We start from the raw sequence: 27,087 nt of genomic DNA on the forward strand, positions 1-27,087 counted from the left end.
AATGTTTACTGTACATTTTAATTGTTTATTTCACTTTTTTTTATTATCTACTTCACTTACTTTGGCAATGTTAACATATGTTTCTCATGCCAATATAGCCCTTAAATGGAATGTAATTGTATCCAGCAATCCAAAGGATAGACGGAAGCTAGACAGCCCGCCGTGTGTCTCTTTGTGGACAACGACTCATCAGTGTATCGATCATCTTTTACTGTACGTTTTGTTCTTTGGTGACGTAAAAGAGGTGCGACAAATACTTCCGCACTTCTGTGCGTCCCACGTGAACGGTATTTGTAGAAGTAGCCATGGCAGCTCTCGGTGCCTGTGGAGAATGGCTTGTTTCAACCTATGAAAAAAAACTAATTGCAATACACACTAAAAAGAGCAGGTTGGTAAGAACAAATGTGGCTAATATTGTATTATTTGTACAATAATGCGTCGTATAAGCTAAGCTAGTAGGCTAGTTGCGATGAGAAAGAAATAAGATAGCTAGGATGATATGCAGCTAACGTTATTAGCGAAGTTAGTCCATTCATATACGGTAACATTATACACTGAGTGTACAACATATTTTCCATCACAGAATGACCAGGTGAACGCTATGACCCCATTTTGATGTCACTTGTTAAATCAACTTCAATCAGTGATGTTACACCATGTGTAACTCTGTGTTGTATGTGTCGAACTGCTTTGCTTTATCTTGGCCAGGTCGCAGTTGTAAATGAGAACTTGTTCTCAACTAGCCTACCTGGTTAAATACAAAAAATGATGAAGAAGGGGAGGAGACAGGTTAAGCCTTGAGACAATTGAGGTGTGTGTGTGTGTGTGTGTGTGTGTGTGTGTGTGTGTGTGTGTGTGTGCCCCCCAAGACAGAATATTCAACTGCCTTTGAACTGGGTATGGTAGCAACTCAATATTAGGAAGGTGTTCCTAATGTTTTGTACTCAATACAGGCTACTTTAGTACATTCTTGGGTTAGCCAGCTATGTGTATTAAATCACAAGTCCACATTTAAATCATCAATGATTCAATGCTCCTTTCTCTTTTTGTACCAGAGAACCATTTGTGTTTGACTGCAGCGCAGCAGAACAGAAGCCAAAGGACCCAGAGGCTGACAACAAAAGGTAAACAACATTAGCTAGCTATGTCTTTTCAGCCAACTGACCTCTCAGAATTTATAATATGTGTTGCCAACCCATGGGCAGTTGTCCTTGCAGTGTACCCATCATTGCTGAGTTATCGTCAGACTTGCTAGACCTAGATATGTGACTGAACCTCGTGTCACTTGTTTGATTTGAAGTGTGTGTGTGTGTGTATGTCACCGTGTGGTAAGAAGCAACTGTTTTCAAGGGATATGATTTCACCAGAAATGTACTGATCCCTTTCATCCTGGTAGTGATGGATCAGAAGAGACAGGTAGTGACAAGATCCTGGCGTTCGCTGTTTCATCCTCTGCGAAGCTGGTTGCGCTGACAGATGACACCAAACGCCTGGTTCTGTTCCACAGTGAACCCTCATGGCGGGTCATCAGTACAAGGTATCCATAGGACAAGCAGATAAAAGCAAATATCCGACTTACTGAAATCAACAAAAAATCGAAATGTGTCGATTGTCGCTCTCTTTGAGATGTTGTGTTATTTCAGGTGGGTTGTGCGGAGGTGCACATCTCTTGTGTTCACCGAGGCTGAGGATGAGGTGTGGGCGGCAGACAAGTCAGGTGATGTCTACTCCTTCTCTGTGGTGGAGCCTCAGAAGACAGGAGAGTTGAAGCTGGGACATCTATCCATGCTTCTATCAATGGTAAAGAGGATTAATTCATTCACATGATACTTTCTTATTAAAGGGTAGGTTATTTTTCATAGTTTAATGTTTTTAAAGGGCATTTCAGAAGATGGGATAGCCCTTACTTAGTTCCCGTCTTACATCTCAGATTTGGCAGAGTTGAGGGGGTTCGACACCTTCAATGGTTGTACATTTTCACAATAGTAACATCACGTTCACTTGAAGTGAGCCATTGATCAACTCCTGATGAACTGCCAGTCAGTTTGGGATATCTCCCCCCCTCTTCTCCTCTAGACCCTGACCCCCAATGACAAATATGTCGTCACAGCTGACCGCGATGAGAAGATCAGGGTCAGCCACTTGAGGTCACCACACAACATCCAGGCATTCTGTCTGGGACACTTGGAGTGAGTACAGCTGGCCTACCTAGCAATGAATGGCCACAGAATTTAAACATGAATTAATGCTTAACCAGTCGGTTACCACTCTAATTTCCTGATATTTCAAGTTTTTTTTCCTCCATAGATTTGTCAGTTCTCTCTTGGCCCCACCAGGACACCCACAGTGGCTACTCTCTGGATCAGGGGTGAGAGATCTAGACATATTACAATTCTGCTGAATTGACTTCTATTACTTAACGCTGGGTGATCTTTCAGATAGAGGTATCACTTGTACCGGTTCAGATTAAGCTCTACTACTGCACAAAAAAAATGTTCAATGGAGGCTGGTGTGTCTGACTGGGCTGGTGTGTGTTGACAGGATGGGACTATGAAGCTGTGGGAGTATGAGTCAGGTCGGAGGCTCCAGAGCTGGGACCTGAAGCAGCTGAGGGACATGCCGAACTCAGACACAGAAAAGGAAAAGGTGACCACTTTACTTCTCACATTAACCCTATCAGTCCTGAGAACCAACTAGTCAGTGACAACTGTTTTGAGTTTGTGACAGCAACTATGTGAGCTTATTACAGTGTTAAAGACAGTATGTCCTGGGATTTCCTATGATCTTCTATGTAGATGAACCCCTTACCTTCTAACGACTGTTTGGGAGACTCCGCTTTTCATAGATTAGGGGGTGGATGAAATTTCACTTGCGTTATAAAATATATTTCTCTTGGGAAAATGTTAATTGTCATGTTCTGAATCATTCACTGGGAGGTCTTTCTCTAACCTACAGTATCATTAACATTATATTCATTCGTTAATAAGCACTGATCTCTGTTGACAGAGCAGTGCGCTTTCTCGCAGCTACTTTTGAGGACTTTACATGTTGTTGTGGTCGTCTGCAGAGTTGTTTCCACGGGTCGTAAAAAGCCAAATGAACATAAAGTGAATTAAATGTAAAAGGCTTTGAAAATAAGAATCTTGCGACACGTACAGAGCTCTGTTGACAGTTCATAGAGACGCTTGTTTTTGTGAGAAATAGTTGAAAAACAACAGTACATTCACATTAATATGAAAAGCGTATATTAAAATATTACATCTCAAAATTTATATCTGTCTTGATTTATGTCCTCCGGATTCAATCGTGAGCCTTGTCAGTAAGCCTTAATTCTCACACAACAATCCAGCCTAGCTGAGATGATGCTATTTTCCAGATTATTTTTTGATCTGGCCTCCATGTATTTTTTGGGGATCCTACAAGGTAGAAACTCCAATAACATTTTAATGGATTATGATAGAGACATGAGGTTTGGACAATTGCTTTTCTTATATGAGTATCTATGCAATTAACATAATTTACCCATTGGTCAAAATATCAGTTTTTGATTGGACAACCTGCATACTGTATATGGCTATTAATACTTTGTATCTCAAACCGTTTGGACTCTATAGATGTTTTTTGTAAAACCCCCGGGCCCCTTCAGGATCCGCCCTTGTCTTACTGAGTTGTAGCTCACACAGACTAATGGTTGGTGTCAATGGATGCAGAACATGTGGACTTATCCAATAGTACAACCCCAGAAGTCTGTAGCTCAAACACAATGTTTTAAAGGGGTCAGAAGTCTGAAATGCGCCGGCGTCACTGTGGGACTGTAGGAGTTAACCTCTCACACTGATACATGAAGGAGTCATTCCTCTTCTGGGTGTGCATTTAGCAACAACTAGCAAACATTGTCATTCATACTGTTTTACAAATAAAAATTCCATTGCAACCTCTTTGCAATAAGGAACTGAGACCAGAAGTGTTTATTATCAAGAATGCCGTCAGCTGAGTGTACACATTTTAGAAAGCTCACAACACGTCTTATACTCTTCCCTCCCTTCGGTCGTCACCTCCCCGGCTATACATGTTATTACCCCAATGAGTTTCCCTCCTTTCCCCTGTGGAATGTCCATGGTCCTCTCAAGGTTTACCTAGATGTCAGAATCACACCCCGTCCATCTTCTGGGCCTGATCCTGCTCTCTGATCCGAGGCAATTTCCTCTTCTCTGATTATGTCAACCTTTCTAAATTAGCATCCGCACAGTTTCATGGTCTAAACTCCATTCATACTCACAGTAATCATTCACTAAACAGGAGACAAACAAACTACAGTTTATCTTGAAACATGTTACATTTTAATAGAATCCATCAATACGTATACTGAGTAGCTCTCCTTGTCCTCACTCATACTAAGCTTCAATCCATAGAGCTGACTGTTTATAGGTCACTGCAAATATACAGTGACAGTACCGTGATAAAGTATCTGACCCCTAATTTTCTCTACTTCTGCATATTGTTTTATCCTGAATGTTATCAGATCTTCAACCAAAATCTAATATTAGATAAAGGGAACCTGAATTTACAAATGACAAAATAAATTGGTACTTATTTAATTAACAAAGTTATGCAACACCCAATTCCCAAGTTGAAAAATGTATTGCAAGATTGAATCCCCGAGCTGACAAGGTAAAAATCTGTTGTTCTACCCCTGAACCCACTTCCTAGGCCGTCATTGAAAATAAGATTTTGTTCTTAACTGACTTGCGTGGTTAAATAACATTTTTATTTTTTTTATTTCAATGACTGCAACCAAATGCTTCCTGTAGTGTTGATCAGTCTCTCACATCGCTGTGGAGGAATTCTGTCCCTCTCTTCCATACAAAACTGCTTTAACTCAGCGACATTTGTGTGTTTTTAAACATGAACTGCTCATTTCAAGTCCTGCTACAACATCTCAACTGGGATTAGGTCTGGACTTTGACTACACCACTCCAAAACATCTAATTTGTTACTTTTTAACCATCTTTATGTAGACTTGATTGTGTGTTTTGTATCATTGTCTTGCTGCATCACCCAGCTCCACTTCAACTCACAGACGGATGGCCTGACATTCTCATGTAGAATTCTCTGATACAGAGCAGAATTCATGGTTCCTTCTATTATGGCAAGTCGTCCAGGTCCTGAGGCAGCAAACCATCACACTACCACCACCATGCATGACCGTTGGTATAAAGTTCTTACTGTGTGGAATGCAGTGTTTGGTTTTCACCAGACATAATGGGACCTATTTCATCCAAAAAGTGGACTCAAGTTTGCCAAAAAGCACCTAGATGATCTTCAAGACTCTGAGAAGAATGTTCAATGGACAGATGAGTCAAAAGTTTAACTTTATGGATGACACGAGTCCCATTATGCCTGGCGAAAACCCAACACCACATTCCACCGTAAGAACCTCATACCAACGGTCAAGCATGTTTGTTCACTCAGGTTCCCTTTATCTAATATCAGGTTTTGGTTGAATATCTGATAACATTCAGTATCAAAAATATGCTAAACTAGAGAAAATTAGAAAGGGAGGAAATACTTTGTCACAGAACTGTATATGGCTGGGTCCTATATACACACTGTATATGGCTGTGTCCTATATACACACTGTATATGGCTGTGTCCTATATACACACTGTATATGGCTGGGTCCTATATACACACTGTATATGGCTGGGTCCTATATACACACTGTATATGGCTGGGTCCTATATACACACTGTATATGGCTGGGTCCTATATACACACTGTATATGGCTGGGTCCTATATACACACTGTGTATGGCTGTGTCCTATATACACACTGTATATGGCTGTGTCCTATATACACACTGTGTATGGCTGTGTCCTATATACACACTGTGTATGGCTGGGTCCTATATACACACTGTATATGGCTGGGTCCTATATACACACTGTATATGGCTGGGTCCTATATACACACTGTATATGGCTGGGTCCTATATACACACTGTATATGGCTGGGTCCTATATACACACTGTATATGGCTGGGTCCTATATACACACTGTATATGGCTGGGTCCTATATACACACTGTATATGGCTGGGTCCTATATACACACTGTATATGGCTGGGTCCTATATACACACTGTATATGGCTGGGTCCTATATACACACTGTATATGGCTGGGTCCTATATACACACTGTATATGGCTGGGTCCTATATACACACTGTATATGGCTGGGTCCTATATACACACTGTATATGGCTGGGTCCTATATACACACTGTATATGGCTGGGTCCTATATACACACTGTATATGGCTGGGTCCTATATACACACTGTATATGGCTGGGTCCTATATACACACTGTGTATGGCTGGGTCCTATATACACACTGTGTATGGCTGTGTCCTATATACACACTGTGTATGGCTGTGTCCTATATACACACTGTATATGGCTGGGTCCTATATACACACTGTATATGGCTGGGTCCTATATACACACTGTATATGGCTGGGTCCTATATACACACTGTATATGGCTGGGTCCTATATACACACTGTATATGGCTGGGTCCTATATACACACTGTATATGGCTGGGTCCTATATACACACTGTATATGGCTGGGTCCTATATACACACTGTATATGGCTGGGTCCTATATACACACTGTATATGGCTGGGTCCTATATACACACTGTATATGGCTGGGTCCTATATACACACTGTATATGGCTGGGTCCTATATACACACTGTATATGGCTGGGTCCTATATACACACTGTATATGGCTGGGTCCTATATACACACTGTATATGGCTGGGTCCTATATACACACTGTATATGGCTGGGTCCTATATACACACTGTATATGGCTGGGTCCTATATACACACTGTATATGGCTGGGTCCTATATACACACTGTATATGGCTGGGTCCTATATACACACTGTATATGGCTGGGTCCTATATACACACTGTATATGGCTGGGTCCTATATACACACTGTATATGGCTGGGTCCTATATACACACTGTATATGGCTGGGTCCTATATACACACTGTATATGGCTGGGTCCTATATACACACTGTATATGGCTGGGTCCTATATACACACTGTATATGGCTGGGTCCTATATACACACTGTATATGGCTGGGTCCTATATACACACTGTATATGGCTGGGTCCTATATACACACTGTATATGGCTGGGTCCTATATACACACTGTATATGGCTGGGTCCTATATACACACTGTATATGGCTGGGTCCTATATACACACTGTATATGGCTGGGTCCTATATACACACTGTATATGGCTGGGTCCTATATACACACTGTATATGGCTGGGTCCTATATACACACTGTATATGGCTGGGTCCTATATACACACTGTATATGGCTGGGTCCTATATACACACTGTATATGGCTGGGTCCTATATACACACTGTATATGGCTGGGTCCTATATACACACTGTATATGGCTGGGTCCTATATACACACTGTGTATGGCTGGGTCCTATATACACACTGTATATGGCTGGGTCCTATATACACACTGTGTATGGCTGGGTCCTATATACACACTGTGTATGGCTGGGTCCTATATACACACTGTGTATGGCTGGGTCCTATATACACACTGTGTATGGCTGGGTCCTATATGCACACTGTGTATGGCTGGGTCCTATATGCACACTGTGTATGGCTGGGTCCTATATGCACACTGTGTATGGCTGGGTCCTATATGCACACTGTGTATGGCTGGGTCCTATATGCACACTGTGTATGGCTGGGTCCTATATGCACACTGTGTATGGCTGGGTCCTATATGCACACTGTGTATGGCTGGGTCCTATATGCACACTGTGTATGGCTGGGTCCTATATGCACACTGTGTATGGCTGGGTCCTATATGCACACTGTGTATGGCTGGGTCCTATACGCACACTGTGTATGGCTGGGTCCTATACGCACACTGTGTATGGCTGGGTCCTATACGCACACTGTGTATGGCTGGGTCCTATACGCACACTGTGTATGGCTGGGTCCTATACGCACACTGTGTATGGCTGGGTCCTATACGCACACTGTGTATGGCTGGGTCCTATACGCACACTGTGTATGGCTGGGTCCTATACGCACACTGTGTATGGCTGGGTCCTATACGCACACTGTGTATGGCTGGGTCCTATACGCACACTGTGTATGGCTGGGTCCTATACGCACACTGTGTATGGCTGGGTCCTATACGCACACTGTGTATGGCTGGGTCCTATACGCACACTGTGTATGGCTGGGTCCTATACGCACACTGTGTATGGCTGGGTCCTATACGCACACTGTGTATGGCTGGGTCCTATACGCACACTGTGTATGGCTGGGTCCTATACGCACACTGTGTATGGCTGGGTCCTATACGCACACTGTGTATGGCTGGGTCCTATACGCACACTGTGTATGGCTGGGTCCTATACGCACACTGTGTATGGCTGGGTCCTATACGCACACTGTGTATGGCTGGGTCCTATACGCACACTGTGTATGGCTGGGTCCTATACGCACACTGTGTATGGCTGGGTCCTATACGCACACTGTGTATGGCTGGGTCCTATATGCACACTGTGTATGGCTGGGTCCTATATGCACACTGTGTATGGCTGGGTCCTATATGCACACTGTGTATGGCTGGGTCCTATATGCACACTGTGTATGGCTGGGTCCTATATGCACACTGTGTATGGCTGGGTCCTATATGCACACTGTGTATGGCTGGGTCCTATATGCACACTGTGTATGGCTGGGTCCTATATGCACACTGTGTATGGCTGGGTCCTATATGCACACTGTGTATGGCTGGGTCCTATATGCACACTGTGTATGGCTGGGTCCTATATGCACACTGTGTATGGCTGGGTCCTATATGCACACTGTGTATGGCTGGGTCCTATACGCACACTGTGTATGGCTGGGTCCTATACGCACACTGTGTATGGCTGGGTCCTATATGCACACTGTGTATGGCTGGGTCCTATACGCACACTGTGTATGGCTGGGTCCTATACGCACACTGTGTATGGCTGGGTCCTATACGCACACTGTGTATGGCTGGGTCCTATACGCACACTGTGTATGGCTGGGTCCTATACGCACACTGTGTATGGCTGGGTCCTATACGCACACTGTGTATGGCTGGGTCCTATACGCACACTGTGTATGGCTGGGTCCTATACGCACACTGTGTATGGCTGGGTCCTATACGCACACTGTGTATGGCTGGGTCCTATACGCACACTGTGTATGGCTGGGTCCTATACGCACACTGTGTATGGCTGGGTCCTATACGCACACTGTGTATGGCTGGGTCCTATACGCACACTGTGTATGGCTGGGTCCTATACGCACACTGTGTATGGCTGGGTCCTATACGCACACTGTGTATGGCTGGGTCCTATACGCACACTGTGTATGGCTGGGTCCTATACGCACACTGTGTATGGCTGGGTCCTATACGCACACTGTGTATGGCTGGGTCCTATACGCACACTGTGTATGGCTGGGTCCTATACGCACACTGTGTATGGCTGGGTCCTATACGCACACTGTGTATGGCTGGGTCCTATACGCACACTGTGTATGGCTGGGTCCTATACGCACACTGTGTATGGCTGGGTCCTATACGCACACTGTGTATGGCTGGGTCCTATACGCACACTGTGTATGGCTGGGTCCTATACGCACACTGTGTATGGCTGGGTCCTATACGCACACTGTGTATGGCTGGGTCCTATACGCACACTGTGTATGGCTGGGTCCTATACGCACACTGTGTATGGCTGGGTCCTATACGCACACTGTGTATGGCTGGGTCCTATACGCACACTGTGTATGGCTGGGTCCTATACGCACACTGTGTATGGCTGGGTCCTATACGCACACTGTGTATGGCTGGGTCCTATACGCACACTGTGTATGGCTGGGTCCTATACGCACACTGTGTATGGCTGGGTCCTATACGCACACTGTGTATGGCTGGGTCCTATACGCACACTGTGTATGGCTGGGTCCTATACGCACACTGTGTATGGCTGGGTCCTATACGCACACTGTGTATGGCTGGGTCCTATACGCACACTGTGTATGGCTGGGTCCTATACGCACACTGTGTATGGCTGGGTCCTATACGCACACTGTGTATGGCTGGGTCCTATACGCACACTGTGTATGGCTGGGTCCTATACGCACACTGTGTATGGCTGGGTCCTATACGCACACTGTGTATGGCTGGGTCCTATACGCACACTGTGTATGGCTGGGTCCTATACGCACACTGTGTATGGCTGGGTCCTATACGCACACTGTGTATGGCTGGGTCCTATACGCACACTGTGTATGGCTGGGTCCTATACGCACACTGTGTATGGCTGGGTCCTATACGCACACTGTGTATGGCTGGGTCCTATACGCACACTGTGTATGGCTGGGTCCTATACGCACACTGTGTATGGCTGGGTCCTATACGCACACTGTGTATGGCTGGGTCCTATACGCACACTGTGTATGGCTGGGTCCTATACGCACACTGTGTATGGCTGGGTCCTATACGCACACTGTGTATGGCTGGGTCCTATACGCACACTGTGTATGGCTGGGTCCTATACGCACACTGTGTATGGCTGGGTCCTATACGCACACTGTGTATGGCTGGGTCCTATACGCACACTGTGTATGGCTGGGTCCTATACGCACACTGTGTATGGCTGGGTCCTATACGCACACTGTGTATGGCTGGGTCCTATACGCACACTGTGTATGGCTGGGTCCTATACGCACACTGTGTATGGCTGGGTCCTATACGCACACTGTGTATGGCTGGGTCCTATACGCACACTGTGTATGGCTGGGTCCTATACGCACACTGTGTATGGCTGGGTCCTATACGCACACTGTGTATGGCTGGGTCCTATACGCACACTGTGTATGGCTGGGTCCTATACGCACACTGTGTATGGCTGGGTCCTATACGCACACTGTGTATGGCTGGGTCCTATACGCACACTGTGTATGGCTGGGTCCTATACGCACACTGTGTATGGCTGGGTCCTATACGCACACTGTGTATGGCTGGGTCCTATCGCACACTGTGTATGGCTGGGTCCTATCGCACACTGTGTATGGCTGGGTCCTATACGCACACTGTGTATGGCTGGGTCCTATACGCACACTGTGTATGGCTGGGTCCTATACGCACACTGTGTATGGCTGGGTCCTATACGCACACTGTGTATGGCTGGGTCCTATACGCACACTGTGTATGGCTGGGTCCTATACGCACACTGTGTATGGCTGGGTCCTATACGCACACTGTGTATGGCTGGGTCCTATACGCACACTGTGTATGGCTGGGTCCTATACGCACACTGTGTATGGCTGGGTCCTATACGCACACTGTGTATGGCTGGGTCCTATACGCACACTGTGTATGGCTGGGTCCTATACGCACACTGTGTATGGCTGGGTCCTATACGCACACTGTGTATGGCTGGGTCCTATACGCACACTGTGTATGGCTGGGTCCTATACGCACACTGTGTATGGCTGGGTCCTATACGCACACTGTGTATGGCTGGGTCCTATCCGCACACTGTGTATGGCTGGGTCCTATACGCACACTGTGTATGGCTGGGTCCTATACGCACACTGTGTATGGCTGGGTCCTATACGCACACTGTGTATGGCTGGGTCCTATACGCACACTGTGTATGGCTGGGTCCTATACGCACACTGTGTATGGCTGGGTCCTATACGCACACTGTGTATGGCTGGGTCCTATACGCACACTGTGTATGGCTGGGTCCTATACACACACTGTGTATGGCTGGGTCCTATATGCACACTGTGTATGGCTGGGTCCTATATACGCACACTGTGTATGGCTGGGTCCTATATACGCACACTGTGTATGGCTGGGTCCTATATACCACACTGTGTATGGCTGGGTCCTATATTCGCACACTGTGTATGGCTGGGTCCTATATTCGCACACTGTGTATGGCTGGGTCCTATATTCGCACACTGTGTATGGCTGGGTCCTATATATACACACACTGTGTATGGCTGGGTCCTATATTCACACACTGTGTATGGCTGGGTCCTATATATACACACTGTGTATGGCTGGGTCCTATATACACACACTGTGTATGGCTGGGTCCTATATATACACACACTGTGTATGGCTGGGTCCTATATATACACACACTGTGTATGGCTGGGTCCTATATATACACACACTGTGTATGGCTGGGTCCTATACACACACTGTGTATGGCTGGGTCCTATATAGAATTGTTCTGAGAGCTGATCCGTGGCCCACTAATTAACTTCAATATATTTAGGCCTAATTGTTTTTTAATACTCCAGAGTAGTAGGCTATTCCTTGCATAAAATAATTTGTCTACATGTCTCTCCAACATTTGGATAAAAGGAAACCATGCCATGAATTAAGAACGATAGGCCTATGCTCTTTTCACAATGCGTCGGGGCACATTGACAACTCAAACTGCTTTGAAAAACACTTTCTAACTAGCCTTTTTCTTACCTAATGAAAGCCTATAGCTGACATAACCAAACAATACCTTTGTTTACATAATCAAATAGTTTAATTGAAACTTAAATAAACAATTCCCAGAATCTAATAGGCTATAGACTGCAACAGGTTAACTTTTATTTAGTAGGTGATTAGCTACAAGGTTTTACCAGCTGTACAGGTTTAAACTTTCTATTGCCTGTATATGGTCTAAATGAACAAAAACCTAAATGAATGTAATAATTGACTGTTAATAAACCTCATCTTAAACAAATACCTGCTCGCACTTTTGCAGGCTGTCTATCCAGCTACCTGGTTGTTGTCCACAATGACACCAAAATCCTTCCAAACCGGGGATTTTACTCAGGCAACACCTGTTTCCATGTTTCCATGATGGTGTATTTCACCATCATAACCTTTTCATTTTTTATTTCTCCTTTTACATTAGCCATTTTTAAGTGAGCTATGGAGTCAGGGAAATGAACTTGGTTGAAAGGAATAGAAGCTCTGCACGCTGAAACATTTTAAGAATGTTCAGCACCACACACAGGCCTACTAATGGAAAGTACGCTGCTCTACTCTCTCGTGGCGTAGCTGGTAGCCTACCTAGGCCTGGCTATGTCTGCCTCACCGCTCACACAGCCTAATGGGATTCGCAACATATTTCAACACAACAAATTCCTGGATTTGTAAAATAAAATAAAAAATTATATTAATTTACACCGTTTACGACCCGAAATATAATTGTTCTGAACCGCCAGCCAACCCACGAGTTGAAAGAAAGTTTTAATTCCACCACCCAGTAGATTTTTTTAGGGTCAACTGTTGGTATTTGACCTGATGCAAGACCATAGCGGGTCATTGATTTCCCTCCTCAGTTCTGTTTGTGACATCATCATAATTTCTACCTTTGTTCCCAGAGGTCTGCAGTCAGCAGGATCGCTGGGTCCCCCGGTGGACAGCATGTGGCGGTGCAGTGTGAGAGGTCTGTGCATATATCAGGAGTTGACAGTGTACTGTGCACATATATAAATTACCCTAGCTATGTAGATCAGTGGTGTGTGTGTGTGTAACCTGTGACATAATATTTGTCCTGTGTTTTCCAGAGTTCCCTCAGTGCAGTTGTTTGGGATGGAGCAGGGGACAGAGGAGCGACTGGTGCCCTCCAGCAGGGTGACCCTACCTCACTGTCCTCTGGATTTGACCTTTGACCCCCAGGGTCGGCTCTGGGTCCTGCTGGATAGCCGAGAGACGCCGTTCCTCATGTACACACACACGCAAGGCAGCTGGCAGGTACGGCTGTTCGTTGGCTACAGCCAAGCCTCCAACACCGTAGTACCCTCCAAGCTCATCACACACAACAGTAGACTGTTCTTGTTTAGTAAACAAACACACCAGGGTTTGGGTCTTATCCCTTATGCTGCCACTGTGGTGTTTGTTCTGTTCACAAAGCTACTGTGGTGTTTAGAAAGAGGAGGAATGGAAGCGCTACCAAGGTACACAGTAGTAAATGTTGGTAGACAGAAGGTGCTCTTTGGTAAAAGGGGTGAGTTGGTCATCAAAAAGAAAGGAGGACCAAGGCACTCTTCATATAATTGATTAAAATGCCTTTATTAGTATGGCATGTTCAATAGAAACAATGTTTTTTTTAAAACGACGCGTTTCGGCTGCATGGCCTTCGTCAGGGAGTACAAAGAAATAATACAATGTCCTCTTTTTAACAGCTTTTCACATTAACCCTAATTTGAAGAGGGAGTGGTTAAAATTGATTGAACACACCTAGTAAGCAATACTATACACACTTTAAAGTGAAATACTGTAGCTATGTTATCATAAAAATTTAACTCCAAGCTAGAAGTATCAGAACACTTAGAAAGGTAGTTCTAACCTTAAATATGTCTGGGAGAAGTGTCAAGAATAAGAAAGCAATATAGTACACTAGAACACAGCAAAACATGAACAACAACAGTCTAAACATAGCTGAGGGCAATTGAGCAAAATGTCCACTAGATGACAGCAAATGTACCCATCACAACCCTACAGGAAGGGTGAGAAATCCATATCTTCATTTAAACCTGGGTATTTAGTGGCCTGTAGTTTGTAAATCCCAAAACTTTCCCTTTAGTTTAACTGTTTAAAACGGTCCCCTTTTCTAATAGAGGCCGGGATATGATCAATACCCATAGCTTGTAGGGAGGCAGGGTTGCCATGGTGTAAGGACCTGTAGTGCCTTGCCATGGGGTAGTCTTCATTGCCTACCCGTATGGCGTACTTGTGTTCCGCTAGGCGATCTTGAAGGCGTCTCTTTGTCCGTCCAATGTAGAACACCTTGCACTGTGGACATTCCAATCTATAGATGACATGAGTGGTTTTGCAGTTAATGAAATGCTTGACGTAATACTCCATTTTGGAAGCTGTATCAACAAAATACTTTTTCTGTGCAATATTTCTGCAGTGGTTGCACTGGTTACATTTAAAAGAGCCCTTGGCTTTGTGGCCAAGCCAAGTTTTTGGAGAGTCACCCGGAAGATAACTGGACTAATTTGTCCTTTAGGGTAGGACGTCTCTTAAAGCTTATGACTGTTGGCTCAGGAAAGACTTGGCGTAGAAGCGTATCACTTTGGATGATTCCCCAATTATTTTGAATGATTCTTTTAATGTTCTCTGCTTCAGTGCTGTATTTTGTAACAAAATACACTCTGATGTATCACGAGGCACTTCCCTTCACAACAAGTTCTCTCTGTCAAGTAATCCAGCCCTTGTACCTGCATCTTTCAGGACCAGGACGCTGTGTTCTAGTGTACTATGGAAGATATTGCTTTCTTATTCTTGACACTTCTCCCAGACATATTTAAAGGTTAGAACTACCTTTCTAAGTGTTCTGATACTTCTAGCTTGGAGTTAAATTTTTATGATAACATAGCTACAGTATTTCACTTTAAAGTGTGTATAGTATTGCTTACTAGGTGTGTCCAATCAATTTTAACCACTCCCTCTTCAAATTAGGGTTAATGTGAAAAGCTGTTAAAAAGAGGACATTGTATTATTTCTTTGTACTCCCTGACGAAGGCCATGCAGCCGAAACGCGTCGTTTTAAAAAAAACATTGTTTCTATTGAACATGCCATACTAATAAAGGCATTTTAATCAATTATATGAAGAGTGCCTTGGTCCTCCTTTCTTTTTGATGACCACTGTGGTGTTTGTTCTGTTCACAAAGCCACTGGTGTTTGTTGTTTCTCTCTGCAGTGCGACAGTGAAAGCCCAGAGCTGAAGAGAGTGACAGAGGCCCTTCAGCCGCATTGGGAGGCACTTCAGGGTGAGTCATCACACATAAGGCACAACACTGTGCCCTCACATTACCCCTCATCATCATCCTCCTACTCACTCAGTAAAGAGCAGTACTAACCTGGGATGTTTATCACTTGGCTCCATGTCTGCCTCATGTTCCCCTGAGCTCAGTAGTTCTTAATGCAAAGTAGTCAGACTTACAGGAGACTTTACATTTAGTTTTTTACTCTGTTATTTATTGGATGCTCAGAGATGCCTGCAACAAACTTGGATCAAAAGGATTTAATTTGTTATTCTAAGTAATCCACCACCTGAACTGTGCAACAATCTCTTTCACTGTCTCTGACCCTCCCTCCTGTTTCTCCTCACAACAGTCTCAGCAGGGTTAGAGAGCCGGTTCCAGCACCTGTACAAGGGCAACTTTGACAATATGGCGTCCTACAGAGAGAAGAAACAGCAGAGGCTCCAACAGCAGAATGAACAAGGGGGCAAAAAGAGAGGACCAGGGAAGGGACAGCAGTCTAACGGAGCCAGTAAAAAAGCCAAGAAAGGCAACCAGTCTGGGCCAGTGACCAAAGCCTCTAGCTGAAACGGAGAGGAGAGACAGAGGGATAAATTCTATATTTTGGTTTATAAAGGCTTCTTTCAGAGTTCTTTATGTTTGTTTGGAGACGGATAGACTAACCACTGAGTTGTGTAAATGTATTATGATTTGTGATTTACAGAGAATTAGCTAGAAAGATTTTTTTTTTTAATAAAAATGACTGAGAGTTTGACGCTTGAAAGGGTCTCTCTCGCTCTCCACTAAATGTATAGTCCTCTCAGGTTGAACAAGAGCCAAGCACTGTGTCGTACCCTGACCGCTGGGGAACCAAGTCCTTCCACTGTCAGAAAGTAAGTTGACTGGATCGTGCATATCTGACCCAATTCAGGATCGTGGGCATTTGATTACATTTCCTACTTCACTTCAGAAATACTTCCTTGAACGTGAACTTTCATATGCCTTAATTACAAACTTATATGGGATCTGCATATGAATAAAACTTTTATATTATGAGCCTAATTCAGCCAAGGAAGCACTGAACTATTTAAAGAGAAAGGCAGGATCCGTGATAATGTCTCCAAAGTAGGACAACAAGTTTATCAAATTTCAGAGGTAAAAATGTCCCATTGCATTAAAAGGCTTAAGGTGTTTCAACAACATCCTGTTTGTAAGGTTCACTGCCACACTGAAAGCTCTTCAAACCTTCAGAGGCTGCTACGTTTGCTAGGAATGTTCAGAAGTAAACAGGGATGACTAGTTGCTTAATCACATGAACCGTAACATCTCCACAGCTACAGGTAAGACTACTCAGTAAGCACAATTTATATACTAAACAAAAATGTAAATGCAACGATTTTACTGCATTAGTTTATATGAGGAAATCAGTCAATTGAAAAATTCATTAGGCCTTAATCTATGGATTTCACATGCCTAGGCAGGGGTGGAGCCATGGGTGGGCATAGGCCCACCCACTCGGAATACATTTTTTTTCCCCACAAAAGGGCTTTATTACAGATAGAAATATTCATCAACTGTCCGGGTGGCTGGTCTCTGATGATCCCGCAGGTGAAGAAGCCGGATGTGGAGGTCCTGGGCTGGACGTGGTTACACGTGGTCTGTGGTTGAGGCCGGTTCAACGTACTGCTTATGGTAGAGAAATGAACATTACATTCTCTGGCAACAGCTTTGATGGACATTCCTGCAGTCAGCATGCCAATTGCATGCTCCCTCAACTTGAGGCATCTGTGGCATGACAAAACTGCACATTTTAGAGTGGCCTTTCATTGTCCCCAGCACAAGGTGCACCTGTGTAATGATCATGCTGTTTAATCAGCTTCTTGATATGCCACACCTGTCAAGTGTATGGATTATCTTGGCAAAAGAAAAATGCTTACTAGCAGGGATGTAAACAAATTTGTGCTCAAAATTGGAGAGAAATAAGCTTTGTGCGTATAGAACATTTCTGGGATCTTTTATTTCAACTCATTAAACATGTTGCGTTTCTATTTTTGCTCAATATAAATAGTCCACCTTTTATTTTTGTAGGAAACAAAGGTGACAAAAAACCTGTACATTCTGTATGAAACAAAAACGGCAAGACATAGAATCAAAATATCGTTCATTGAAGTAGTCCGTGCGTTACAAGTCGACATTCCCTGATAAAAGCTTTGGATTGTCCATCCGGCCAGTCAGTGGCTTGGTCGGTTTCCCCATTCCCCAGAATGCCATACTGACTTTTTTCCACCATAGGACTTTTGAGCTGAAATAGAGGAACATACATTCATTTAAACACCAAGCCCATATTGTTTATAGAAGAAGACTTTCTTCAATGCAGCCAGTCAAAACACCTACCTTCGAGCTCTCATTTCTTCTTCCCCATAGTCAGGTTCTCACTTTTCTTTTTCTGCACCTGAAGAAGAGAGACATTCACAGCACTGTTCCAGTCACTGCTACACATAAGAAGATGCTGACGTGTCCTCAAAGAAAACAAACACAAACAAATATGTCTGACCTCATTCATGGCATCGTCGATCTGCTTGAGCTCCTCGTATCTGTCTCGTGACTCTCTCAGAGGCTGGATCATCACCTCCTCAATCTGAGGGAACAGCTGAGAGAGACAAGAGGCAGGGTTTATCGTCATGGTCAAAGTCGTATTCTCATTTTACAGTCCCATCCAACCGTCGCTCACCTTCATTACGGTCTCAAACATGGGGATGAGGACGAACTTGATGAATCCGATCTGGGCGGTGGGTTTGGTGACCTTTTCTCTGTCCATGAAGGGGGCTACAGGCAGACTCTCTGCCTTCTCCCTGTCACTCTGATGAAAGAATGGAGAAGAGAGAGAAAGTTCAGTGCAATCCTTCATTTTTAATACAACAGCACCTACATGGGGTCCGGAATTATTGGATCCCTTGATAACGATGATATAAAAAAATCAGCAGGTTTTCATCAGAGATCTCTCTGTACTTTGCTCCGTTCATATTTCCCTCCTGACCAGTCTCCCAGTCCCTGCCGCTGCCACCACGCTTCACCGTAGGGATGGTGCCAGGTGTCCTCCAGACGTGACGCTTGGTATTCAGGCCAAAGAGTTCAATCTTGGTTTCATCAGACCAGAGAATCTTGTTTTTCATGGTCTGAGAATCCTTTAGGGTCTTTTTGGCAAACTCCAAGCAGGCTGTCATTTTCATTTTACTGAGGAGTGGCTTCCGTTTGGCCACTCTACCATAAAGGCCTGATTAGTGGAGTGCTGCAGAGATGGGAGAACCTTCCAGAAGGACAACCATCTCCACAGAGGAACTCTTGAGCTCTGTCTGAGTGACCATCGGGTTCTTAGTCACTTCTGACCAAGGCCCTTCTCCCCCGATTGCTCAATTTGGCCGGACAGCCAGCTGTAGGAAGAGTCTTGGTGGTTCCAAACTTCTTCCATTTAAGAATGATGGAGGTCACTGTGTTCTTGGGGAACTTCAATGCTGCAGAAATGTTTTGGTACCCTTCCCCAGATCTGTGCCTCAACACAATCCTGTCTCGGAGATCTACGGACAATTCCTTCTACCTCATGGCTTGGTTTTTGCTCTGACATGCACTGTCAACTGGGGGACCTTATATAGACAGGTGTGTGCCTTTCCAAATCATGTTCAATCAATTGAATTTACCACATGTGGACTCCAATCAAGTTGTAGAAACATCAAGGATGATCAATGGAAACAGGATGCACCTGAACTCAATTTTGAGTCTCATAAGCAAAGGGTCTGAATACTTATGGAACAAGGTTTTTCTGTTGTTTTTTTATACCTTTGCAAACATTTCTAAAAAACAGTTTTCAATTTGTCATTATGGGGGTATTGTGTGTAGTTTGATGAGCATTTTATTTGATCCATTTTAGAATAAGGCTGTAACGTAACAAAATGTGGAAAAAGTCAAGGGGTCTGAATACTTTCCGAAGGCACTGTATCTGGGGCTTTACACTGTAGGTTATGTACTGTATCAAAACGCATATACACTACATATGGGGCTTTACACTGGGCTATGTACTGTATCACAACGCATATACAGTACATATGGGGCTTTACACTGGGCTATGTACTGTATCAAAATGCATATACACTATATATGGGGCTTTACACTGGGCTATGTACTGTATCAAAACACATATACAGTACATATGGGGCTTTACACTGGGCTATGTACTGTATCAAAACGCATATACACTACATATGGGGCTTTACACTGGGCTATGTACTGTATCACAACGCATATACAGTACATATGGGGCTTTACACTGGGCTATGTACTGTATCAAAATGCATATACACTATATATGGGGCTTTACACTGGGCTATGTACTGTATCAAAACACATATACAGTACATATGGGGCTTTACACTGGGCTATGTACTGTATCAAAACGCATATACACTATATATGGGGCTTTACACTGTAGGCTATGTACTGTATCAAAACACATATACAGTACATATGGGGCTTTACACTGGGCTATGTACTGTATCAAAATGCATATACACTATATATGGGGCTTTACACTGGGCTATGTACTGTATCAAAATGCATATACACTATATATGGGGCTTTACACTGGGCTATGTACTGTATCAAAACACATATACAGTACATATGGGGCTTTATGTACCTGCATGAAGTACTCCTCCAGCAGACAGTCGACCCAGGGCTCAGCCACCTCCATGGGCCGCACCTCGTTAGAGATGTCACAGCACTTAATCAGCACCATCTTCAGCTAGGGGTCAAAGGTTACACAGAGCAGAGTTTAATATAGGGAGGGGGTCTACCAGATGGCCCACATAAATAGCAGCAGAAAGGACTAACATACACACCTAGGGAAGTTGTAAATATAGTATTACTGCATACGGCAGCAGGACAAATACACTGATTTGCACAAACTGTAAGGTAGTGGAAAATACGTATTCTAGGGTAGGGGCAAATACATAGTAATGTGTATCCTTACACAAGTGACATGCTCTTCATCACTGAAGTCAAAGCTGTCCACTTTATGCTTGAATGAGTCCAGTATCTCGCCATGTCGTGCCATGTCTGTGGCCAGGATCAGTGTGATGATTCCCTAAGACAAACAGAGAGAGATCAGTGTGATGATTCATAAAGACAGAGTGAGAGATCAGTGTGATGATTCCCTAAGACAGACAGAGATCAGTGTGATTATTCCCTAAGACAAACAGAGAGAGATCAGTGCGATGATTCCCTAAGACAGAGTGAGAGATCAGTGTGACGATTCCCTAAGACAGAGTGAGAGATCAGTGTGACGATTCCCTAAGACAGAGTGAGAGATCAGTGTGATGATTCCCTAAGACAGACAGACAGACAGACAGACAGACAGAGATCAGTGTGATGATTCCCTAAGACAGAGAGAGATCAGTGTGATGATTCCCTAAGACAGACAGAGAGAAATCAGTGTGATGATTCTCTAAGACAGACAGAGAGAGATCAGTGTGATGATTCTCTAAGACAGACAGAGAGAGATCAGTGTGATGATTCTCTAAGACAGACAGAGAGAGATCAGTGTGATGATTCCCTAAGACAGACAGAGAGAGATCAGTGTGATGATTCTCTAAGACAGACAGAGAGAGATCCGTGTGATGATTCCCTAAGACAGACAGAGAGAGATCATTGTGATGATTCCCTAAGACAGACAGAGAGAGATCAGTGTGATGATTCCCTAAGACAGACAGAGAGAGATCAGTGTGATGATTCTCTAAGACAGACAGAGAGAGATCAGTGTGATGATTCCCTAAGACAGACAGAGATCAGTGTGATGATTCCCTAAGACAGAGTGAGAGATCAGTGTGATGATTCCCTAAGACAGAATGAGAGATCAGTGTGATGATTCCCTAAGACAGAGTGAGAGATCAGTGTGACGATTCCCTAAAACAGAGTGAGAGATCAGTGTGATGATTCCCTAAGACAGACAGAGAGAAATCAGTGTGATGATTCTCTAAGACAGACAGAGAGAGATCAGTGTGATGATTCCTTAAGACAGAGAGAGATCAGTGCGATGATTCCCTAAGACAGAGTGAGAGATCAGTGTGACGATTCCCTAAGACAGAGTGAGAGATCAGTGTGACGATTCCCTAAAACAGAGTGAGAGATCAGTGTGATGATTCCCTAAGACAGACAGAGAGAGATCAGTGTGATGATTCCCTAAGACAGACAGACAGACAGAGATCAGTGTGATGATTCCCTAAGACAGACAGAGAGAAATCAGTGTGATGATTCTCTAAGACAGACAGAGAGAAATCAGTGTGATGATTCTCTAAGACAGACAGAGAGAGATCAGTGTGATGATTCTCTAAGACAGACAGAGAGAGATCAGTGTGATGATTCCCTAAGACAGACAGAGATCAGTGTGATGATTCCCTAAGACAGACAGAGATCAGTGTGATGATTCCCTAAGACAGAGTGAGAGATCAGTGTGATGATTCCCTAAGACAGAGTGAGAGATCAGTGTGATGATTCCCTAAGACAGAGTGAGAGATCAGTGTGATGATTCCCTAAGACAGAGAGAGATCAGTGTGATGATTCTCTAAGACAGACAGAGAGAGATCAGTGTGATGATTCCCTAAGACAGACAGAGAGAGATCAGTGTGATGATTCCCTAAGACAGACAGAGAGAAATCAGTGTGATGATTCTCTAAGACAGACAGAGAGAAATCAGTGCGATGATTCCCTAAGACAGAGTGAGAGATCAGTGTGACGATTCCCTAAGACAGAGTGAGAGATCAGTGTGACGATTCCCTAAAACAGAGTGAGAGATCAGTGTGACGATTCCCTAAAACAGAGTGAGAGATCAGTGTGACGATTCCCTAAAACAGAGTGAGAGATCAGTGTGATGATTCCCTAAGACAGACAGACAGACAGACAGACAGACAGACAGACAGACAGACAGACAGACAGACAGAGATCAGTGTGATGATTCCCTAAGACAGACAGAGATCAGTGTGATGATCCCCTAAGACAGAGTGAGAGATCAGTGTGATGATTCCCTAAGACAGACAGAGAGAAATCAGTGTGATGATTCTCTAAGACAGACAGAGAGAAATCAGTGTGATGATTCCCTAAGACAGAGTGAGAGATCAGTGTGACGATTCCCTAAAACAGAGTGAGAGATCAGTGTGATGATTCCCTAAGACAGACAGAGAGAGATCAGTGTGATGATTCCCTAAGACAGACAGACAGACAGAGATCAGTGTGATGATTCCATAAGACAGAGAGAGATCAGTGTGATGATTCCCTAAGACAGACAGAGAGAAATCAGTGTGATGAATCTCTAAGACAGACAGAGAGAGATCAGTGCGATGATTCCCTAAGACAGAGTGAGAGATCAGTGTGACGATTCCCTAAGACAGAGTGAGAGATCAGTGTGACGATTCCCTAAAACAGAGTGAGAGATCAGTGTGATGATTCCCTAAGACAGACAGAGAGAGATCAGTGTGATGATTCCCTAAGACAGAGTGAGAGATCAGTGTGATGATTCCCTAAGACAGAGTGAGAGATCAGTGTGATGATTCCCTAAGACAGAGAGAGATCCGTGTGATGATTCTCTAAGACAGACAGAGAGAGATCAGTGTGATGATTCTCTAAGACAGACAGAGAGAGATCAGTGTGATGATTCCCTAAGACAGAGTGAGAGATCAGTGTGATGATTCCCTAAGACAGACAGAGAGAGATCAGTGTGATGATTCCCTAAGACAGACAGACAGACAGATCAGTGTGATGATTCCCTAAGACAGACAGAGAGAGATCAGTGCGATGATTCCCTAAGACAGAGAGAGATCAGTGCGATGATTCCCTAAGACAGAGTGAGAGATCAGTGTGACGATTCCCTAAGACAGAGTGAGAGATCAGTGTGACGATTCCCTAAAACAGAGTGAGAGATCAGTGTGATGATTCCCTAAGACAGAGAGAGATCAGTGTGATGATTCCCTAAGACAGACAGACAGACAGAGATCAGTGTGATGATTCCCTAAGACAGACAGAGAGAGATCAGTGCGATGATTCCCTAAGACAGAGAGAGATCAGTGCGATGATTCCCTAAGACAGACAGAGAGAAATCAGTGTGATGATTCTCTAAGACAGACAGAGAGAGATCAGTGTGATGATTCTCTAAGACAGACAGAGAGAGATCAGTGTGATGATTCTCTAAGACAGACAGAGAGAGATCAGTGTGATGATTCCGTAAGACAGACAGAGAGAGATCAGTGTGATGATTCCCTAAGACAGACAGAGATCAGTGTGATGATTCCCTAAGACAGAGTGAGAGATCAGTGTGATGATTCCCTAAGACAGAGTGAGAGATCAGTGTGATGATTCCCTAAGACGGAGTGAGAGATCAGTGTCATGATTCCCTAAGACAGAGAGAGATCAGTGTGATGATTCTCTAAGACAGACAGAGAGAGATCAGTGTGATGATTCCCTAAGACAGACAGAGAGAGATCAGTGTGATGATTCCCTAAGACAGAGTGAGAGATCAGTGTGATGATTCCCTAAGACGGAGTGAGAGATCAGTGTGATGATTCCCTAAGACAGAGAGAGATCAGTGTGATGATTCCCTAAGACAGACAGAGAGAGATCAGTGTGATGATTCCCTAAGACAGAGATACAGGTCAGACTTAGAACATGCTATATTAGACTACTGGTATAGTACTATGTGGACACACACACACTCCTACCTGACGAATCTGTTTGAAGGCCTCGGGGTCGAAGGTGGAGAAGATGTTGCAGTCAGGCTGGGAGAAGATCTGGAAGGCCACGGCACAGTGGTGATTCTCCAGAGGAGAGATGTCATTGTAGCGTACCGCCAGCTCCGTCCGTGCATTTATCTGGTACCTGAGAGAGAGAATTAGTCTCACAGGGCCATGCTTTAGTCTCACAGGGCCATGCTTTAGTCTCACAGGGCCATGCTTTAGTCTCACAGGGCCATGCTTTAGTCTCACAGGGCCATGCTTTAGTCTCACAGGGCCATGCTTTACTCTCACAGGGCCATGCTTTCAAATCCCTTTTTGACTGAAACCTGGGTGTCTAGTTTCATTGAATTAGTATAGACAGATGAGAGAGAGAATAAAAGTCTTACGTGTTGTTGTATCCGGGGTGCTGCAGATCGTGGCACACTGCAGCTGTCATCAGAATCAGAATGTCTACCTGGGTGAATATCTCCTGGGAGACACACAACACAGGCCCATTACGTCAATGAATGGGCCATCTGTGTACTGTGCGCACGTGTGTGTGCATGTGTGTGTGTTCCCGGCACCTCTCATGAATGGTTGACCACGACAACAGGGTTCGAGAGGATGCCAGAGGGAGCGTCTCCAAGGGAGTAGAATTTCTCTTTCAAACTCATCTCTCAGCGTCTCTCCCTCCTCTTCAAGAAAAAAACGATTCCTCCTCACCAATCTCTCTCATCACTCCAGTATTATTGATGCCCTTTTATAGAGCTGAGGTATATAGTCTTACTGTGGAATTACAGAGGGCACGACAAAGCCTACTCCCCCTCAGGAAACTAAAAAGATTTGGCATGGGTCCTGAGATCCTCAAAAGGTTTTAGAGCTGCACCATCGAGAGCATCCTGACTGGTTGCATCACTACCTGGTACGGCAATTGCTCGGCCTCCGACCGCAAGGCACTACTGAGGGTAGTGCGTACGGCCTAGTACATCACTGGGGCTAAGCTGCCTGCCATCCAGGACCTCTACACCAGGCGGTGTCAGAGGAAGGCTCTAAAAATTGTCAAAGACCCCAGCCACCCCAGTCAGAGACTGTTCTCTCTACTACCGCATGGCAAGTGGTACCGGAGTGCCAAGTCTAGGACAAAAAGGCTTCTCAACAGTTTTTACCCCCAAGCCATAAGACTCCTGAACAGGTAATCAAATGGCTACCCGGACTATTTGCATTGTGTGCCCCACCCCAACCCCTCTTTTACGCTGCTGCTACTCTCTGTTTATCATATATGCACAGTCACTCTAACTATACATATGCACATACTACCTCAATTGGCCCGACCAACCAGTGCTCCCGCACATTGGCTAACCGGGCTATCTGCATTGTGTCCCACCACCCGCCAACCCCTCTTTACGCTACTGCTACCCTCTGCTCATCATATATGCATAGTCACTTTAACCATATCTACATGTACATACTACCTCAATCAGCCTGACTTACCGGTGTCTGTATGTAGCCTCGCTACTTTTATAGCCTCTGTACTGTATATAGCCTCGCTACTGTTTTTCACTGTCTTTTTACTGTTGTTTTTTGCACTATTGGTTTTTTGCACTATTGGTTAGAGCCTGTAAGTAAGCATTTCACTACACCTGTTGTATTCGGCGCACGTGACAAATATACTTTGATTTGATATGACTGTAGTATTACTGTGGTATTACCTGTAGTATTATATGTAGTATTACTGTGGTGTTACTGCAGTATTGCTGTGGTATTACCTGTAGTATTATATGTTGTGTTACTGTAGTATTATTGAGGGATTACTGTGGTATTACTGTGGTATTACCGGTAGTATTACTGTGGTATTATTGTGGTATTACATGTAGTTTTACTGTGATATGACTGTGGTGTTACTGTTGTATTACTGAGGGATTACTGTGGTATTACTGTGGTATTACTGTGGTATTATTGTGGTATTACATGTAGTATTATTGTGATGACTGTGGTATTACCTGTAGTATTACTGTGATATGACAGCAATTTTTACCTGTAGTATTACTGTAGTATGAATATGGTATTACTGTAGTATTACTGCAGTATTACCTGTAGTATTACTGTGATATGACTGTTATTACATGTAGTGTTACTGTAGTATTATTGTAGTATTACTGTACTATTACACATAGTATCACTTTGGTATTACCAGTAGCATTATTGTAGTATTATTATAGTATTACTGTGGTAGTACCTGTAGTACCTGCAGTATAACTATAGTATTACATGTAGCATTACCTGTGGTATTACCTGTAGTATTACTGTAGTATACCTGTAGTATTACCTGTAGTACTCACTGTAGTATTACCTATAGTATTACCTATAGTATTACCTATAGTATTACCTATAGTATTATTATAGTATTACCTGTAGTATTACCTGTAGTATTACCTGTAGTATT

At 44.0% G+C, this 27,087-nt stretch overlaps 2 protein-coding genes across 2 annotated transcripts in view; one reads left to right on the forward strand and one right to left on the reverse strand.

The window, feature by feature from the left end:
* The first annotated feature begins 240 nt into the window (after positions 1–240).
* Positions 241–16,660, forward strand: wdr4 (WD repeat domain 4). Its single transcript, XM_014174571.2, has 11 exons — positions 241–388; positions 1,056–1,124; positions 1,397–1,537; positions 1,644–1,800; positions 2,077–2,189; positions 2,308–2,368; positions 2,542–2,646; positions 13,521–13,585; positions 13,707–13,893; positions 15,849–15,918; positions 16,265–16,660. The coding sequence occupies exons 1-11, from the start codon at positions 306–308 to the stop codon at positions 16,477–16,479; spliced, it is 1,266 nt and encodes a 421-aa protein (XP_014030046.1). The 5' UTR covers positions 241–305; the 3' UTR covers positions 16,480–16,660.
* Positions 16,661–17,879: 1,219 nt separating this feature from the next.
* The window catches only part of LOC106586845 (high affinity cGMP-specific 3',5'-cyclic phosphodiesterase 9A), a 40,092-nt gene continuing 30,884 nt past the window's right edge, over positions 17,880–27,087 (reverse strand). Inside the window, exons 8-15 of the mRNA XM_014174557.2 lie at positions 25,052–25,134; positions 24,651–24,807; positions 20,915–21,028; positions 20,582–20,686; positions 18,623–18,751; positions 18,446–18,541; positions 18,286–18,343; positions 17,880–18,193 (exon numbers count right to left, since the gene is read on the reverse strand). Coding sequence (XP_014030032.2) covers positions 18,296–18,343; positions 18,446–18,541; positions 18,623–18,751; positions 20,582–20,686; positions 20,915–21,028; positions 24,651–24,807; positions 25,052–25,134 — 732 coding nt within the window. The 3' untranslated portion in view covers positions 17,880–18,193; positions 18,286–18,295. The remainder of the gene's footprint in view (positions 18,194–18,285; positions 18,344–18,445; positions 18,542–18,622; positions 18,752–20,581; positions 20,687–20,914; positions 21,029–24,650; positions 24,808–25,051; positions 25,135–27,087) is intronic.

The sequence above is a fragment of the Salmo salar genome, chromosome ssa25 (genome assembly GCF_905237065.1).
Source record: "Salmo salar chromosome ssa25, Ssal_v3.1, whole genome shotgun sequence".
Classification (NCBI taxonomy): Eukaryota; Metazoa; Chordata; class Actinopteri; order Salmoniformes; family Salmonidae; genus Salmo; species Salmo salar.